This window comes from Salvelinus fontinalis, chromosome 23 (assembly GCF_029448725.1).
Source record: "Salvelinus fontinalis isolate EN_2023a chromosome 23, ASM2944872v1, whole genome shotgun sequence".
Lineage (NCBI taxonomy): Eukaryota > Metazoa > Chordata > Actinopteri > Salmoniformes > Salmonidae > Salvelinus > Salvelinus fontinalis.
This window is the reverse complement of record NC_074687.1, coordinates 12,907,665-12,928,333: the sequence shown is the minus strand read 5'-3', so window position 1 is coordinate 12,928,333 and position 20,669 is coordinate 12,907,665. Positions and strand designations below refer to the sequence as shown.

General features: G+C 44.3%; 1 protein-coding gene across 18 annotated transcripts in view; it reads right to left on the bottom strand.

The window, feature by feature from the left end:
* LOC129820868 (peripheral plasma membrane protein CASK-like) overlaps positions 1-20,669 on the bottom strand; it is a 237,314-nt gene that overhangs the window by 66,896 nt on the left and 149,749 nt on the right. For 13 of the 18 annotated variants that reach the window (XR_008754252.1, XM_055877923.1, XM_055877926.1 and 10 more), the window contains 6 exons: positions 20,381-20,503; positions 20,014-20,097; positions 19,799-19,898; positions 17,007-17,024; positions 16,095-16,216; positions 1,147-1,224 (listed from right to left, as the gene is read on the bottom strand). Coding sequence is in view for 17 of the 18 variants with exons in the window: in XM_055877923.1 (XP_055733898.1) it covers positions 1,147-1,224; positions 16,095-16,216; positions 17,007-17,024; positions 19,799-19,898; positions 20,014-20,097; positions 20,381-20,503 (525 nt within the window). In the remaining variant the exon portion in view is untranslated. The remainder of the gene's footprint in view (positions 1-1,146; positions 1,225-16,094; positions 16,217-17,006; positions 17,025-19,798; positions 19,899-20,013; positions 20,098-20,380; positions 20,504-20,669) is intronic. The other 5 variants (XM_055877922.1, XM_055877930.1, XM_055877934.1 and 2 more) reach the window with 1 other exon arrangement.

The following is a 20,669-nucleotide window of genomic DNA, read 5'->3' as shown; positions in this document are numbered from 1 at the left end:
ATGGGAAACAGTGTTCAAACCCTTTACTATGAAGATCTGTGAAGTTATTTGGATTTTTTACGAATTATCTTTGAAAAGACAGGGTCCTGAAAAAGGGATGTTTCTTTTTTTGCTGAGGGTATATTATAATAATACATGACATTTAACAGACACTTCTGTCCAAAGCAACTTTCAGTCATGAGTGCATATATTTTTGCATGACCCCAGTGGGAATTGAACCCACTATCCTTGGCCTTGCAAGATCCATGCTCAACCAACTGAGCTACACAATTACACCCTTCTGTACACCTCCACGTCACCACTTCACCTCCACCGTACTTTACTGAGGTGTAGCTCTCACATCTAACCACGTTACAGTTATATCCTAATGTAAAGCTGGCTGGGGCTGTCATAAGACATGGCCCAGTAGGACAGCCGTGCATGTGTCCTTATGTAGTGGAGGTGGTTCATGAACTACACTCTCTTGATGAGTAACCTTGCCTGAAACCTGAAGATTCATGTTAGCTCCCAGAGCCTAACGGCTGGCCTTTAGCTCAGAAAGCCAACATAGTATTGAGTTTTGTGTTGTGGACAACCCGGGTTTGTTACCTAGCTGGTGACACATAGCTATGAGGTTGTTGTTATTTTGAGGAAAAAACTAAAGAGGTTAGAGGAGAGGAGAAGAGGTTCAACTCCTTCAAACACTGACCTCAGGCCAGCTTGACCCAATGTTAAACAAGCAGCAGATAGCCGAAGTAGATAACAGCAGTGAAGAGTTAGATTCCTTATTCCACACATTGGCACCAGTTTTGACCTCTTCTGATCAGAGCCACATAGGGCTGTGGTCAAACATAGTGCACTACATGAGAAATAGGGTGCTGTTTGAGATGTGAACCTAATGAATAGTAGAGAGATGTGTTAATGGCTAGAGCCGTGTTGATTAAGCAGAGTGTGTGGTCAGGGAATTATGACGCAGCGTACTGTGATCTATAGAGTTGATCACGTCATCAATCATCATGAATAATATCTTATACACAAGCATGGTAACAAGCACACAACACAATATTGTATCAATATGTACGTGTGTGTGTATGTGTGTGTACGTGTGTGTGTATGTGTGTGTGTGTACGTGTGTGTGTGTGAGTGTGTGCGCGAGGGCAGGCTCACCTCCTTGGCCCTCTGTACAGTATTGCTGGGGGGGTTTCTGATCTGGGGCGATGACTTTGTGTTGATTTTGTCGTAAAGCTGAAACAACACGACACACAAAACATTATAAACCAACAAAATCAGTTCAATGGCTGAATAATACATGTTGGTTCTCTCTCTCTCTCTGTGTATTTCAAATGACCTGTTGTCTTCAGTGCCAGTCTCTCATCAATGCTGACAATTGCTTGCTTTCATTTAAACATTAAAAAAAGGACATTTACAATGTAGGAAAAATATATGATAATTTATGATGCAGACTGAAAGGGGAGCAACACTTTGTCTCTGTTTGCAACGAACCAGCTGACTATACAGGATCAACAGTTGAGGTTGTGTGTTTGTTTTTATGTGTGTGTCTTTGTGTGTGCATGCACTGTGAGCATGAATCGCTGTGTCCAGTGGAGGTTGGTGAGGGGAGGACGGCTCATAATAATGGCTGGTACAGAGCAAATGGAATGGCATTAAACACATGTGTTTGATAGCGTTCCAATGATCCTCCCCAATTAAGGTGCCACCAAACTCCTGTGGTACAGAAACTGTACACACAGTGAGTAGTCTAACCAGGACAAGCAGAAATGACTGGTTCAAAGGTCACAATGCCGAGAGGAGAGAAACAGAGCTCAGTTGAAAAGGCAGACATTAAATAAAATGACTCTTATGATACAAGAACTAACTCATGATTTTCATAGAGGGATTTGGGTTGAATAATGTAATAATTCTGAACTTCAAAAGGAGAGTAGTTGACATCATGAGAGAGCAAGTACACTGGCATACCCCCCCAGACACACACACACACACACACACACACACACACACACACACACACACACACACACACACACACACACACACACACACACACACACACACACACACACACACACACACACACACACACACACACACACACACACACACACACACACACACACACCACATAGACAACACTGCTCTTTCAAAATAGGTATTTGGCCATAGCCCCTAGACCTACATGTATGCCTTGTGTCCTCCCATTGACCAGAGAGACAAGGCAGGCAGACAGTACTATCACGAGATGATTACCACTGGTCTCAACAACCAGATGAGGCAAGAATAACAAACATGAAAACTATTCAGCTGATAACAGTTAGTTCATGTGTCTTTCTACATTTGACATTTTAGTCATTTAGCAGATGCTCTTACCCAGAGCAACTTACATGAGCATTTAGGGTTAAGTGCCTTGCTCAAGGGCACATTGACAGATTTTTCACCTAGCGACCTTTTCGGTTACTGGCCCAACGCACTTACCCACTAGGCTACCTGCATCCCCACTCACCTATCACTTAGAAGTCTTAACTTCCACCGGACGTGCTACCTGTCCCAGACCTGCTGTTTTCAACTCTTAATGATCGGCTACGAAAAGCCAACTGACATTTATTCCTGATTATTATTTGACCATGCTGGTCATTTATGAACATTTTGAACATCTTGGCCATGTTCTGTTATAATCTCCACCCGGCACAGCCAGAAGAGGACTGGCCACCCCTCATAGCCTGGTTCCTCTCTAGGTTTCTTCCTAGGTTTTGGCCTTTCTAGGGAGTTTTTCCCAGCCACCGTGCTTCTACACCTGCATTGCTTGCTGTTTGGGGTTTTAAGCTGGGTTTCTGTACAGCACTTCGAGATATTAGCTGATGTACGAAGGGCTATATAAAATAAACTTGGTTTGATTTGATGAACTACAAATCTGCTTGGAACGGCACCGTTTATGTAGACATGCACATCCTGTGGCTGTCCTCCTGTCAACTTATTTGTAATGAGCAAATATGTGTGTTACTTGTAACGTAAACACTAACACACAGTGATATTCAGATACCGGATTAGTCTGCTGTGTCATTGTTAAACTCCATTAAAGGGGTTATTTTATGGGAAAACAAGGAGAGTATTTATGAATGTTTGAGATGTCTGTGGTGCCTGCATTGGCAGTGGGAGATAGAGTCAACCATGTTTAGACAGATGTCTGTGTGGTGTGTGTGTGTTTGTCTGTGTGTGTGGTGTGTGTGTGGTGTGTGTGTGGTGTGTGTGGTGTGTGTGTGGTGTGTGTGTGTGTGTGTGTGGTGTGTGTGTGTGTGTGTGTGTGTGTGTGTGTGTGTGTGTGTGTGTGTGTGTGTGTGTGTGTGTGTGTGTGTGTGTGTGTGTGTGTGTGTGTGTGTGTGTGTGATAGTGGGGAGTGTACAGGGGAGACGCTGGTTCCTGGAGAAAGTTCAGAGTTCAGATGCACTGTCTCCCTGTCTGCTTCTACTATTCCTTACCTCAGAACCACACACACACACACACACACACACACACACACACACACACACACACACACACACACACACACACACACACACACACACACACACACACACACACACACACACACACACACACACACACACACACACACACACACACACGCACACACACGCACACACACACACTGCCTGCTTATGAGTGAGTGTAGGTGTTATGAAGGAAAGTCTCAGCAGCGAAGAGGAACTGTTGCTTTTAGATCACCTATGTTCCACATATTATTAATCTACGGCCCAGCTCATTCTTTCACTATGATGCTGTTGCTTGCCATCTGTGAAGTGCTCCGTTAAACGTTTCTTATATAACAGACTGTTCATTTACTGTAGGAGGACCCGAGCTGTGTTCGAATACCAATACTAACATACTGTATACTACATACTTAATGAGTATACAGTACCAGTCAAACGTTTCGACATACCTACTCATTCCAGGGTTTTTCTTTATTTTTTACTATTTTCTAAATTGTAGAATAATAGTGAAGACATCAAAACTATGAAATTACACATGTGGAATCATGTAGTAACCAAAAAAGTGTTTAACAAATCAAAATATATTTTATATTTGAGATTCTTCAAAGTAGCCATTTTTTGTTATTACACTGGGTGTCAAGGAAAGTATTACCAAAACAATTGTAAGTGCTGTCCAGTATGGTTCAGTTGCTAGTGCACGGCGCTTGCAAAGCCATGGGCTGTAGGTTCGATTCTCGCTGGGGCCACTCATACGTCAAACGTATGCATGCAAGACTGTAAGTCGCATTGGTAAAAGCATCTGCTGAATGGTATGTATTATCATATGAAGTGAATATATACACAGTCATGTAACATCACTGTTGTGTCTGAAGTCACAGTGAAAACCTACAACCAACCATCTTCTCCTTACAAAGAGAGGAACAGAGCCTTACTCCATCCCCATTTAGCAGACACTAATCCAGAGCGATTTACACGAGCAATTGGGGTAAAGTGCCTTGCTCAAGGGCACATAAACAGTGTTTCACCTTGTCATCTCTGGGATTTGAACCAGCGACCTTTCGATTACTGGCCCATCGCTCACTTTCACCTTCAAGTTAAAACACACAGGGTTCACTCTCAACCGCTAGGCTAACTATCGCTCTAATACACCACTGATACACATACACGCACGCACACACAAACAAGCAACAAGATCGACTCACCAACCAGATCCCAAGCAGTAGCCACACGCCCTAACCCAGAAGAGAATAGACACAATAAGCGCTAAACTAGCTTAGCATCCAGACTTCAGTAGGCTACTGTTACAGTACGTCCATTCCGTGCCGAGGGGATCTGTAGTTTCCCTGAGCCTCTCTGTGTCTGAGTGGAAAGGATGGTAACGTCCGCCCTACAGATGTACTCACAGATAGCCTACTGCAGGAGTCTGGAGCCTGGAGAAACAGCAGTGAAAGGGACTAAGGCCTGACAATAGCACCCATTGTTCTCTCTCTCTCTCTTTTCAGGCTGGGTCTCTCTCTATGTCGCTCTCCTTCTTTCTGTGGCTTTCAGAGCAGCAATGTGGAGGTTTTTCTCTCTTTTCAGTTGAAAGAGTCTGTGGTTGCTCTATCTTTCTCTCTTTTCAGTGATGGAGTCTGGCTCGCTCTTCTCTCGATTTTTAGTGATGGAGTCTGGCTCGCTCTTCTCTCTCTTTTCAGTGATGGAGTCTGGCTCGCTCTTCTCTCAATTTTTAATGATGGAGTCTGGCTCGCTCTTCTCTCAATTTTCAGTGCAGGAGTGTGGTCTCGCTCTCTCTATATCGCTCTCTCTTCAGCTGGGTCTGGGTTTTGAATGGACATCTGCAGCAACAGGTTCCTAGTGAAAGGCCTTCCCAGGGAGAGAGCCTCCTCCTCCACTCCTTCCTCCTTCACCCTTCCTAACGCCCTCCTCCATCCTCCCCAACTCCCTTCTTAACCCCCCCCTTCCTCCTCCCTAACACCCTCCTTAACTCCCTCCTCCTCCCCTTTCCTCCTCCCCCTTCCTTACTCCTTCCTCCTCACTGACTCCTTCCTCATCTCTAACGCCCTCCTCCCTAACTCCTTCCTCCCTAACTCCTTCCTCCCTAACCTCTTCCTCCTCCCTAACTCCTTCCTCCTCCCTAACTCCTTCCTCCTCACTGACTCCTTCCTCCTCCCCTTTCCTCCTCCCTAACTCCCTCCTCCCTGACTCCTTCCTCCTCCCCCCTTTGTCCATTCTCCATCAACCCTTTTATAACACTATTTGGTAACTCCCTCTCCCAACCCCCTCCAGACTCCCCATCCTTAGACTTAAGATATTGTTGCTGTAGCTCTCAAGGCTTAACGCTAACTCATAAAGAACAAAATAAACCAGCCCACAGGGTCAACAGAGGTCTGGATGTACAGTATATCACAAAAGTGTGTACACCCCTCACATTTTTGTAAATATTTGAGTATAACTTTTCATGTGACAACACTGAAGAAACGACACTTTGCTACAATGTAAAGTAGTGAGTGTACAGCTTGTATAACAGTGTGAATTTGCTGTCCGCTCAAAATAACTCAACACACAGCCATTAATGTCTAAACCGCTGGCAACAAAAGTGAGTACACCCCTAAGTGAAAATGTCCAAATTGGGCCCAAAGTGTCAATATTTTGTGTGGCCACCATCATTTTCCAGCACTGCCTTAACCCTCTTGGGCATGGAGTTCACCAGAGCTTCACAGGTTGCCACTAGAGTTCTCTTCCACTCCTCCATAACGACATCACGGAGCTGGTGGATGTTAGAGACCTTGCACTCTGTCATTACAGCGTCATATGTGTCAACTTAAAACAACTTTCTTAATGAAGGCATGACACAAACTGTTCTGTGTCAGCTAGTTATCGTTAGCCAGCCAACATACCAAGATAACGGTTTGTGTTATGTCTGTGTTGCAGTAAATCAGCTGCCATATGCTGACGTTAACTGTTATATGTTGGTCTTGTGATAAAAGGTTTCAAGTGTTACCAAGACCCTGACAGGATTAAGATACGTTTCTAGAGTCAACAGGCCTCAAGTGAACTTTAAACACTTTAGTAACATCCAGTTCCTCCTAGCAAGCTAGCCTAAAGTAACACTCACACACGGCGCACATGGCACACACACACACACACACACGCACCATGTTTCTCCCAGCCAGAAAGCTTCTCTCCTAATGTGGCATGAAATCATGAGGAGCACAGCCTGGCTTCCTTGGCAGTGCGTGTGTGTGTGATATGGCAGGGAACTACTGGTGCCCTCTAGAGCAGAGAGATTTGGTGTTTGGCTGTTCTGGGTGACAGACAAAACACAGAAAACACTGTCAAAACAGTGGGACAGAGAGTGAGACAGAGAGAGAGAGAGGGAAAAAAAATAAAGAGAGAGAGAGAAAGTACTGGAGAGTGAGAGATTGAAATGGAGAGAGCGAGAGGAGAGGCAGGGGAACAGACGATATGTCATTAGAATATGTATGATTGTTAGAGGGGGAGAGACTGTATGATTGTAGGAGGGGGAGAGACTGTATGATTGTAGGAGGGGGAGACACTGTATGATTGTAGGAGGGGGAGAGACTGTATGATTGGTGGAGGGGGAGAGACTGTATGATTGTTAGAGGAGGAGAGACTGTATGATTGTTAGAGGGGGAGAGACTGTATGATTGTTAGAGGAGGAGAGACTGTATGATTGTTAGAGGAGGAGAGACTGTATGATTGTTAGAGGGGGAGAGACTGTATGATTGTTAGAGGAGGAGAGACTGTATGATTGTTAGAGGAGGAGAGACTGTATGATTGGTGGAGGGGGAGAGACTGTATGATTGTTAGAGGAGGAGAGACTGTATGATTGGTGGAGGGGGAGAGACTGTATGATTGTTAGAGGAGGAGAGACTGTATGATTGTTAGAGGGGGAGAGACTGTATGATTGTTAGAGGAGGAGAGACTGTATGATTGTAGGAGAGACTGTATGATTGTAGGAGAGACTGTATGATTGTTAGAGGAGGAGAGACTGTATGATTGTTAGAGGGGGAGAGACTGTATGATTGTAGGAGAGACTGTATGATTGTTAGAGGAGGAGAGACTGTATTATTGTTAGAGGAGGAGAGACTGTATGATTGTAGGAGAGACTGTATGATTGGTGGAGGAGGAGAGACTGTATGATTGTTAGAGGGGGAGAGACTGTATGATTGTTAGAGGAGGAGAGACTGTATGATTGTTAGAGGAGGAGAGACTGTATGATTGTTAGAGGGGGAGAGACTGTATGATTGTTAGAGGAGGAGAGACTGTATGATTGTTAGAGGGGGAGAGACTGTATGATTGTTAGAGGAGGAGAGACTGTATGATTGTAGGAGAGACTGTATGATTGTTAGAGGAGGAGAGACTGTATGATTGTTAGAGGGGGAGAGACTGTATGATTGTTAGAGGAGGAGAGACTGTATGATTAGAGGAGAGACTGTATGATTGTTAGAGGAGGAGAGACTGTATGATTGTTAGAGGAGGAGAGACTGTATTATTGTTAGAGGAGGAGAGACTGTATGATTGTAGGAGAGACTGTATGATTGGTGGAGGAGGAGAGACTGTATGATTGTTAGAGGAGGAGAGACTGTATGATTGTAGGAGAGACTGTATGATTGTTAGAGGAGGAAAGACTGTATGATTGTAGGAGAGACTGTATGATTGGTGGAGGAGGAGAGACTGTATGATTGTAGGAGAGACTGTATGATTGTTAGAGGGGGAGAGACTGTATGATTGTTAGAGGAGGAGAGACTGTATGATTGTTAGAAGAGGAGAGACTGTATGATTGTTAGAGGAGGAGAGACTGTATGATTGTTAGAGGAGGAGAGACTGTATGATTGTAGGAGAGACTGTATGATTGGTGGAGGAGGAGAGACTGTATGATTGGTGGAGGAGGAGAGACTGTATGATTGTTAGAGGAGGAAAGACTGTATGATTGTTAGAGGGGGAGAGACTGTATGATTGTTAGAGGAGGAGAGACTGTATGATTGTTAGAGGGGGAGAGACTGTATGATTGTTAGAGGAGGAGAGACTGTATGATTGTTAGAGGAGGAGAGACTGTATGATTGTTAGAGGGGGAGAGACTGTATGATTGTTAGAGGGGGAGAGACTGTATGATTGTAGGAGAGACTGTATGATTGGTGGAGGAGGAGAGACTGTATGATTGGTGGAGGAGGAGAGACTGTATGATTGTTAGACGAGGAGAGACTGTATGATTGTTAGAGGGGGAGAGACTGTATGATTGTAGGAGAGACTGTATGATTGGTGGAGGAGGAGAGACTGTATGATTGGTGGAGGAGGAGAGACTGTATGATTGTTAGAGGAGGACACTGTATGATTGTTAGAGGAGGAGAGACTGTATGATTGTTAGAGGGGGAGAGACTGTATGATTGTAGGAGAGACTGTATGATTGGTGGAGGAGGAGAGACTGTATGATTGTTAAAGGAGGAGAGACTATATGATTGGTGGAGGAGGAGACACTGTATGATTGTTAGAGGAGGAGAGACTGTATGATTGTTAGAGGAGGAAAGACTGTATGATTGTTAAAGGAGGAGAGACTGTATGATTGTTAGAGGAGAGACTGTATGATTGTAGGAGAGACTGTATGATTGTTAGAAGAGGAGAGACTGTATGATTGTTAGAGGAGGAGAGACTGTATGATTGTTAGAGGGGGAGAGACTGTATGATTGTTAGAAGAGGAGAGACTGTATGATTGTTAGAGGGGGAGAGACTGTATGATTGTTAGAAGAGGAGAGACTGTATGATTGTTAGAAGGGGAGAGACTGTATGATTGTTAGAAGAGGAGACACTGTATGATTGTTAGAGGAGGAGAGACTGTATGATTAGAGGAGAGACTGTATGATTGTAGGAGAGACTGTATGATTGGTGGAGGGGGAGAGACTGTATGATTGGTGGAGGAGGAGAGACTGTATGATTGTTAGAAGAGGAGAGACTGTATGATTGTTAGAGGGGGAGAGACTGTATGATTGTTAGAAGAGGAGACACTGTATGATTGTTAGAGGGGGAGAGACTGTATGATTGGTGGAGGGGGAGAGACTGTATGATTGTTAGAAGAGGAGAGACTGTATGATTGTTAGAGGGGGAGAGACTGTATGAATGTTAGAGGGGGAGAGACTGTATGATTGGTGGAGGGGGAGAGACTGTATGATTGTTAGAGGGGGAGAGACTGTATGATTGTTAGAGGGGGAGAGACTGTATGATTGTTAGAGGGGGAGAGACTGTATGAATGTTAGAAGAGGAGAGACTGTATGATTGTTAGAGGGGGAGAGACTGTATGAATGTTAGAGGGGGAGAGACTGTATGAATGTTAGAAGAGGAGAGACTGTATGATTGTTAGAGGGGGAGAGACTGTATGATTGTTAGAAGAGGAGACACTGTATGATTGTTAGAGGGGGAGAGACTGTATGATTGGTGGAGGGGGAGAGACTGTATGATTGGTGGAGGAGGAGAGACTGTATGATTGGTGGAGGGGGAGAGACTGTATGATTGTTAGAGGGGGAGAGACTGTATGATTGTTAGAGGAGGAGAGACTGTATGATTGGTGGAGGAGGAGAGACTGTATGATTGTTAGAGGAGGAGAGACTGTATGATTGTTAGAGGAGGAGAGACTGTATGATTGTTAGAGGGGGAGAGACTGTATGAATGTTAGAGGGGGAGAGACTGTATGATTGTTAGAGGGGGAGAGACTGTATGATTGTTAGAGGAGGAGAGACTGTATGATTGTTAGAGGAGGAGAGACTGTATGATTAGAGGAGAGACTGTATGATTGTTAGACGAGGAGAGACTGTATGATTGGTGGAGGGGGAGAGACTGTATGATTGGTGGAGGAGGAGAGACTGTATGATTGGTGGAGGGGGAGAGACTGTATGATTGTTAGAGGGGGAGAGACTGTATGATTGGTGGAGGAGGAGAGACTGTATGATTGGTGGAGGGGGAGAGACTGTATGATTGTTAGAGGAGGAGAGACTGTATGATTGTTAGAGGGGGAGAGACTGTATGATTGTTAGAGGGGGAGAGACTGTATGATTAGAGGAGAGACTGTATGATTGTTAGAGGAGGAGAGACTGTATGATTGGTGGAGGGGGAGAGACTGTATGATTGTTAGAGGAGGAGAGACTGTATGATTGTTAGAGGAGGAGAGACTGTATGATTGTTAGAGGAGGAGAGACTGTATGATTGTAGGAGAGACTGTATGATTGTTAGAGGAGGAGAGACTGTATTATTGTTAGAGGAGGAGAGACTGTATGATTGGAGGAGAGACTGTATGATTGTTAGAGGAGGAGAGACTGTATGATTGTAGGAGAGACTGTATGATTGTTAGAGGGGGAGAGACTGTATGATTGTAGGAGAGACTGTATGATTGGTGGAGGAGGAGAGACTGTATGATTGGTGGAGGGGGAGAGACTGTATGATTGTTAGAGGAGGAGAGACTGTATGATTGTTAGAGGGGGAGAGACTGTATGATTAGAGGAGAGACTGTATGATTGTAGGAGAGACTGTATGATTAGAGGAGAGACTGTATGATTGTAGGAGAGACTGTATGATTGTTAGAGGAGGAGAGACTGTATGATTGTTAGAGGAGGAGAGACTGTATGATTAGAGGAGAGACTGTATGATTGTTAGAGGAGGAGAGACTGTATGATTGTTAGAGGGGGAGAGACTGTATGATTGTTAGAGGAGGAGAGACTGTATGATTGTAGGAGAGACTGTATGATTGTTAGAGGAGGAGAGACTGTATTATTGTTAGAGGAGGAGAGACTGTATGATTAGAGGAGAGACTGTATGATTGTAGGAGAGACTGTATGATTGTTAGAGGAGGAGAGACTGTATGATTGTTAGAGGAGGAGAGACTGTATGATTGGTGGAGGAGGAGACACTATGATTGGTGGAAGAGGAGAGACTGTATGATTGTTAGAGGGGGAGAGACTGTATTATTGTAGGAGAGACTGTATGATTGGTGGAGGAGGAGAGACTGTATGATTGGTGGAGGAGGAGAGACTGTATGATTGGTGGAGGAGGAGAGACTGTATGATTGTTAGAGGAGGAGAGACTGTATGATTGTTAGAGGAGGAGAGACTGTATGATTGTTAGAGGAGGAGAGACTGTATGATTGTAGGAGAGACTGTATGATTGTTAGAGGGGGAGAGACTGTATGATTGTTAGAGGAGGAGAGACTGTATGATTGTAGGAGAGACTGTATGATTGTTAGAGGGGGAGAGACTGTATGATTGTTAGAGGAGGAGAGACTGTATGATTGTTAGAGGAGGAGAGACTGTATGATTGTAGGAGAGACTGTATGATTGTTAGAGGAGGAGAGACTGTATGATTGTTAGAGGAGGAGAGACTGTATGATTGTTAGAGGAGGAGAGACTGTATGATTGGTGGAGGGGGAGAGACTGTATGATTAGAGGAGAGACTGTATGAGTGTAGGAGAGACTGTATGATTGTTAGAGGAGGAGAGACTGTATGATTGTTAGAGGAGGAGAGACTGTATGATTGTTAGAGGAGGAGAGACTGTATGATTAGAGGAGAGACTGTATGATTGTTAGATGAGGAGAGACTGTATGATTGGTGGAGGGGGAGAGACTGTATGATTAGAGGAGAGACTGTATGAGTGTAGGAGAGACTGTATGATTAGAGGAGAGACTGTATGAGTGTAGGAGAGACTGTATGATTGTTAGAGGAGGAGAGACTGTATGATTGTTAGAGGAGGAGAGACTGTATGATTGTTAGAGGAGGAGAGACTGTATGATTAGAGGAGAGACTGTATGATTGTTAGAGGAGGAGAGACTGTATGATTGGTGGAGAAGGAGACACTATGATTGGTGGAAGAGGAGAGACTGTATGATTGTTAGAGGGGGAGAGACTGTATTATTGTAGGAGAGACTGTATGATTGGTGGAGGAGGAGAGACTGTATTATTGTTAGACGAGGAGAGACTGTATGATTGTTAGAGGAGGAGAGACTGTATGATTGTTAGAGGAGGAGAGACTGTATGATTGGTGGAGGAGGAGAGACTGTATTATTGTTAGACGAGGAGAGACTGTATGATTGTTAGAGGAGGAGAGACTGTATGATTGTAGGAGAGACTGTATGATTGTTAGAGGGGGAGAGACTGTATGATTGTTAGAGGAGGAGAGACTGTATGATTGTTAGAGGAGGAGAGACTGTATGATTGTTAGAGGGGGAGAGACTGTATGATTGGTGGAGGAGGAGAGACTGTATGATTGTTAGAGGAGGAGAGACTGTATGATTGTTAGAGGGGGAGAGACTGTATGATTGTTAGTGGAGGAGAGACTGTATGATTGTTAGAGGAGGAGAGACTGTATGATTGGTGGAGGAGGAGAGACTGTATGATTGGTGGAGGAGGAGACACTGTATGATTGTTAGAGGGGGAGATACTGTATGATTGGTGGAGGAGGAGAGACTGTATGATTGTTAGAGGGGGAGAGACTGTATGATTGTTAGAGGGGGAGAGACTGTATGATTGTTAGAGGAGGAGAGACTGTATGATTGTTGGAGGAGGAGAGACTGTATGATTGTTAGAAGAGGAGAGACTGTATGATTGTTAGAGGAGGAGAGACTGTATGATTGTTAGAGGAGGAGAGACTGTATGATTGTAGGAGAGACTGTATGATTGTTAGAGGGGGAGAGACTGTATGATTGTTAGAGGGGGAGAGACTGTATGATTGGTGGAGGAGGAGAGACTCTATGATTGGTGGAGGAGGAGAGACTGTATGATTGTTAGAGGAGGAGAGACTGTATGATTGTTAGAGGAGGAGAGACTGTATGATTGTTAGAGGAGGAGAGACTGTATGATTGGTGGAGGAGGAAAGACTCTATGATTGTTAGAGGAGGAGAGACTGTATGATTGTTAGAGGAGGAAAGACTCTATGATTGGTGGAGGAGGAGAGACTGTATGATTGTTAGAGGAGGAGAGACTGTATGATTGTTAGAGGAGGAAAGACTCTATGATTGGTGGAGGAGGAGAGACTGTATGATTGTTAGAGGAGGAGAGACTGTATGATTGTAGGAGAGACTGTATGATTGTAGGAGAGACTGTATGATTGTTAGAGGAGGAGAGACTGTATGATTGTAGGAGAGACTGTATGATTGGTGGAGGAGGAGAGACTGTATGATTGTTAGAGGAGGAGAGACTGTATGATTGGTGGAGGGGGAGAGACTGTATGATTGGTGGAGGAGGAGAGACTGTATGATTGGTGGAGGAGGAGAGACTGTATGATTGTTAGAGGAGGAGAGACTGTATGATTGGTGGAGGAGGAGAGACTGTATGATTGGTGGAGGAGGAGAGACTGTATGATTGTTAGGGGAGGAGAGACTGTATGATTGTTAGGGGAGGAGAGACTGTATGATTGTTAGAGGAGGAGAGACTGTATGATTGTTAGAGGAGGAGAGACTGTATGATTGGTGGAGGAGGAGACACTGTATGATTGGTGGAGGGGGAGAGACTGTATGATTGGTGGAGGAGGAGACACTGTATGATTGTTAGAGGAGGAGAGACTGTATGATTGTTAGAGGGGGAGAGACTGTATGATTAGAGGAGAGACTGTATGATTAGACGAGAGACTGTATGATTGTTAGAAGAGGAGAGACTGTATGATTGTTAGAGGAGGAGAGACTGTATGATTGTTAGAGGAGAGACTGTATGATTGTTAGAGGAGGAGATACTGTATGATTGTTAGAGGAGGAGACACTGTATGATTGTAGGAGTGGGAGAGACTGTATGATTGTTAGAGGAGGAGAGACTGTATGATTGTTAGAGGAGGAGAGACTGTATGATTGTAGGAGAGACTGTATGATTGTTAGAGGGGGAGAGACTGTATGATTGTAGGAGAGACTGTATGATTGGTGGAGGAGGAGAGACTGTATGATTGGAGGAGAGACTGTATGATTGGAGGAGAGACTGTATGATTGTAGGAGAGACTGTATGATTGGAGGAGAGACTGTATGATTGTTAGAGGAGGAGAGACTGTATGATTGGTGGAGGAGGAGAGACTGTATGATTGTTAGAGGGGGAGAGACTGTATGATTGGAGGAGAGACTGTATGATTGTAGGAGAGACTGTATGATTGGAGGAGAGACTGTATGATTGTTAGAGGAGGAGAGACTGTATGATTGTTAGAGGAGGAGAGACTGTATGATTGTTAGAGGAGGAGAGACTGTATGATTGGTGGAGGAGGAGAGACTGTATGATTGTTAGAGGAGGAGATACTGTATGATTGTTAGAGGGGGAGAGACTGTATGATTGTAGGAGTGGGAGAGACTGTATGATTGTTAGAGGAGGAGAGACTGTATGATTGTTAGAGGAGGAGAGACTGTATGATTGTTAGAGGAGGAGAGACTGTATGATTGTAGGAGTGGGAGAGACTGTATGATTGTTAGAGGAGGAGAGACTGTATGATTGTTAGAGGAGGAGAGACTGTATGATTGTAGGAGAGACTGTATGATTGTTAGAGGAGGAGAGACTGTATGATTGGTGGAGGAGGAGAGACTGTATGATTGTTAGAGGAGGAGAGACTGTATGATTGTTAGAGGAGGAGAGACTGTATGATTGTTAGAGGGGGAGAGACTGTATGATTGTTAGAGGAGGAGAGACTGTATGATTGTTAGAGGAGAGACTGTATGATTGTTAGAGGAGGAGATACTGTATGATTGTTAGAGGAGGAGACACTGTATGATTGTTAGAGGAGGAGAGACTGTACGATTGTTAGAGGAGAGACTGTATGATTCAGGAGGCTGAAGAAATTCAGCTTGTCACCAAAAGCACTCACAAACTTTTACAGATGCACAATCGAGATCATCCTGTCAGGCTGTATCACCGCCTGGTACGGCAACTGCTCCGCCCACAACCACAAGGCTCTCCAGAAGGTAGTGCGGTCTGCACAACGCACATCACTGTGGGCAAACTACCTGCCCTCCAGGACACCTACAGCACCCGATGTCACAGGAAGTCCAAAAAGATCATCAAGGACAACAACCACCCGAGCCACTGCCTGTTCACCCCTCTATCATCCAGAAGGTGAGGTCAGTACAGGTGCATCAAAGCAGGGACCGAGAGACTGAAAAACAGCTTCTATCTCAAGGCCATCAGACTGTTAAACAGCCAACACTAACATTGAGTGGCTGCTGCCAACATACTGACTCAACTCTAGCCACTTTAACAATGTAAAACTTTATGAAAAAAATGTATCACTAGCCACTTTAAATAATGCCACTTCATATAATGTTTACATACCCTACATTACTCATGTCATATGTATATACTGTACTCAATACCATCTACTGCATCTTGCCTATGTCGTTTTGTACATCACTCATTCATATATATATATATATTTTTTTTAATGTACATATTCTTATTCATTCCTTTACACTTGTGTGTATAAGGTAATTGTTGTGGAATTGTTAGGTTAAATTACTCGTTGGTTATTACTGCATTGTCGGAACTAGAAGCACAAGCATTTCGCTACACTCGCATTAACATCTGCTAACCATGTGTATGTGACAAATAACATTTGATTTGATTTGTGTGTGTGTGTGTATATCTACTCACGTCTAGTAGTGTGTGTAGATGCTCGTCTTGAAAGACACTGTGTAGAAAGTCTATATCTTTCTCACTGCAGTCTGTCAACGCATGGATCTCCTCCAGGCTGTCCAGCACCTGAGACACAGCCCCTGTACAGACACACACACACACACACACACACGCACGCACGCACGCACGCACGCACGCACGCACGCACGCACGCACGCACGCACACACACACACACACACACACACACACACACACACACACACACACACACACACACACACACACACACACACACACACACACACACACACACACACACACACACACACACAGTTATGTGTGTCAGTTATGTAGGCAACACAACAGTAGCACAAAAGAGAATATAATCAATATGAAAAAGCTAAAGGGACAAATAATAATAATAATAAAACAACAAATGCACAAATCACAAAGCACACATACTGTAGGCAGGATCTCAGTGTTGACTGCTAGAGAAGTATTTCAGAGTTGACTGCTAGAGAACTATCTCAGAGTTGACTGCTAGAGAACTATCTCAGAGTTGACTGCTAGAGAACTATCTCAGAGTTGACTGCTAGAGAACTATCTCAGAGTTGACTGCTAGAGCAGGATCTCAGTGTTGACTGCTAGAGCAGGATCTCAGTGTTGACTGCTAGAGAACTATCTCAGAGTTGACTGCTAGAGAACTATCTCAGAGTTGACTGCTAGAGAACTATCTCAGAGTTGACTGCTAGATAACTATCTCAGAGTTGACTGCTAGAGAACTATCTCAGAGTTGACTGCTAGATAACTATCTCAGAGTTGACTGCTAGAGAACTATCTCAGAGTTGACTGCTAGAGAACTAGGGACAACACAGACAGTTAGAGAACAGACACACAGAGCAGTATATACCTAGAGGAGGGATACCTACGTTCTGCTACTAGTAGTCCTATCACCAGCAGCATTAACACAAACAACACAATCACATTACAGATTACATGTCATTCTCATATAGGGACTACATTACACTACATGGACACAAAAATGGTAAATAAGAACTGGAATCGTGGCTGAAACATTCTCTGAAAACATTCCCTGAAAACATTCCCTGAAACATTCCCTGAAACATTCCCTGAAACATTCCCTGAAACATTCCCTGAAACATTCTCTGAAAACATTCCCTGAAACATTCTCTGAAACATTCCCTGAAACATTCTCTGAAAACATTATTTGAAACATTCCCTGAAAACATTCACTGAAAACATTCCCTGAAAACATTCCCTGAAAACATTCCCTGAAAACATTCCCTGAAAACATTCCCTGAAACATTCCCTGAAACATTCCCTGAAAACATTCCCTGAAAACTTTTCCTGAAACAATCTCTGAAAACATTCCCTGAAACATTCCCTGAAAACATTCCCTGAAACATTCCCTGTAAACATTCCCTGAAACATTCTCTGAAAACATTTCCTGAAAATATTCCCTGAAACATTCCCTGAAAACATTCCCTGAAACATTCCCTGAAAACATTCCCTGAAAATATTCTCTGAAACATTCTCTGAAAACATTCACTGAAAACATTTACTGAAAACATTATTTGAAACTTTCCTTGAAACTTTCCTTGAAACATTCTCTGAAAACATTTACTGAAAACATTCACTGAAAACATTCCCTGAAAACATTCCCTGAAAACATTCCCTGAAAACATTCCCTGAAACATTCCCTGAAAACATTCACTGAAAACATTCCCTGAAACATTCCCTGAAAACATTATCTGAAACATTCTCTGAAACATTCTCTGAAAACATTCACTGAAAACATTTACTGAAAACATTCCTTGAAACTTTCCCTGAAACATTCTCTGAAAACATTCCATGAAAACATTCACTGAAAACACTCCCTGAAAACTTTCCCTGAAACATTCTCTGAAAACATTCCCTGAAAACATTCCCTGAAAACTTTCCCTGGAACATTCCCTGAAACATTCTCTGAAAACATTCACTGAAAACATTCACTGAAAACATTCCCTGAAACATTCCCTGAAAACATTCCCTGAAAATATTCTCTGAAACATTCTCTGAAAACATTTACTGAAAACATTCTTTGAAACTTTCCCTGAAACATTCTCTGAAAACATTCCCTGAAAACATTCACTGAAAACATTCACTGAAAACTTTCCCTGAAACATTCTCTGAAAACATTCTCTGAAAACATTCCCTGAAAACATTCCCTGAAAACTTTCCCTGAAAACATTCCCTGAAAACATTCCCTGACTAAACAGTGCAGACCACCCAAAGATTTCTGAGATGCTGAATTGACTTGTTAGTCCAACAAAAAGAACAGCAGTACTGTGTCAGAGGTTAGAGACTCCACTCCTGCTGTAACACACCTTATTTAAATAATCCCCCCCAAAAATCAGGTGTATTACTGATGGGCTGGAACAAAAGCCTGCAGGCCCAGTACAGTAGCTCTCCAGGACCGGAGGTTGAGAAACCTGTGTAAGAGTTAGGTCACTAGACAAAAATCAAATCAAACTTATTTGTCACATGCGTCGAATACAACAGGTCTAGTAGACCTTACAGTGGAATGCTTACTTAACCAACAATGCAGTTTTAAGAATAAATAAATAAATAAATAAAAGTAACAAATAATTAAAGAGCAGCAGTAAAATAACAATAGCGAGGCTATATACAGGGGGTACCGGTACAGAGTCAATGTGCGGGGGCACCGGTTAGTCGAGGTAATTGAGGTAATATATACATGTGGATAGAGTTATTAAAGTGTCTTATGTATAGATGATAACAGAGATACTTTCTTTGTGAAAACAACACCTTGAAAAAGACAAAACCTCATAGGACACAGGACTGTCTCTTCCTTTTTTATTTACATGTTTTTTACCCCCCTTTTTCGATCTTGGCTCATCATTGCAACTCCTACAGGTTATTACCGTGTAAGCCAGCCGCAACAATGTGTCGGAGGAAAAACCGTTCAACTGGCATCTGGGGTCAGCCCGCATGCACCCGTCCCGCCACAAGGAGTTGATAGAGCACGATGAGTCAAGTAAAGCCCCACCGGCCAAACCCTCCCCTAACCCGGACGACGCCGGGCCAAACCCTCCCCTAACCTGGACGACGCCGGGCCAAACCCTCCCCTAACCCGGACGACGCCGGGCCAAACCCTCCCCTAACCCGGACGCCGCCGGGTCAAACCCTCCCCTAACCCGGACGACGCCGGGCCAAACCCTCCCCTAACCCGGACGCCGCCGGGCCAAACCCTCCCCTAACCCGGACGACGCCGGGCCAAACCCTCCCCTAACCCGGACGACGTCGGGCCAAACCCTCCCCTAACCCGGACGACGCCGGGCCAAACCCTCCCCTAACCCGGACGACGCCGGGCCAAACCCTCCCCTAACCCGGACGACGTTGGGCCAATTGTGCACCGTACTATGGGATTCCCGACCACGGCCGGTTGTGGGACAGCCCGGGATATGAACCCTGGACCTTAGAAACCCCTCTTAGACTGCTACGCCACTCGGGAGGCCCCTGGACTGCCTCTTCCTGAATGATAGTAGTGTCTCTGGATTTTCACCTCGCTGTGGTAACAGTTTTGTTGTCATGGGTGTGTCTGTGTTGATGTGTCTGTGTGTGTGTTGGTGTGTGCAGGTGTGTGTTTGTTTATGTATGTGTATGTGTACCAGTGTGTGTGTGTGTGTGTTCCTTCTACCTGAGGATGTGGGATCTTCAGAGAAGTCAGGCATCTCCTCTGGTGGGTCTCCATAAAAGGAGTTAAATTTGTGACTGGAGACTGCTGCCAGTACGGCTCCCTGAGACAGACACAGACAGTTAGATAAACCATCCTCCATTTTATCACCAAACGTTCCAAAACAATAACACTCCTATTGTCATTCCAACTAGAAAAGGAAAGTAGAATTTGGGGACCTTGAGCTTCCTCCTGGCGTTGAACTTCCTCAGCTGTTCCACCGTCTCTAGCAGGTGGATCTTATAGGCATAACGGTCTCTCTCCTGATCAACACACACACACACACACACACACACACACACACACACACACACACACACACACACACACACACACACACACACACACACACACACACACACACACACACACACACACACACACACACTCTCACTTTACTAGCCTTCACTGGCCCAAGAAGTCATTATGTGTGTGCGTGTTTTGTGTGTGTCTACATTGATCCAGGGGTGGTTGAAGAAAGTGTGTTTTTGTGTGTGTGTATATATAGATATATATATATGTGTGTGTGTGTGTATGTGTGTGTACCTTGAGCCAGGGGTGGTTGAGTGCCTCGTAGACAGTGATTCTCTCTGCAGGGTCGAGCATAAGCATCCGTCTCACCAGGTCCTTAGCACTCTCTGAGATATGCCCCCAATGCCTGGGGTTCAGCTGGAGACACACACACAGACACAGACACAGACACAGACACAGACACACACACACACACACACACACACACACACACACACACACACACACACACACACACACACACACACACACACACACACACACACACACACACACACACACACACACACACAGACAGACAGAC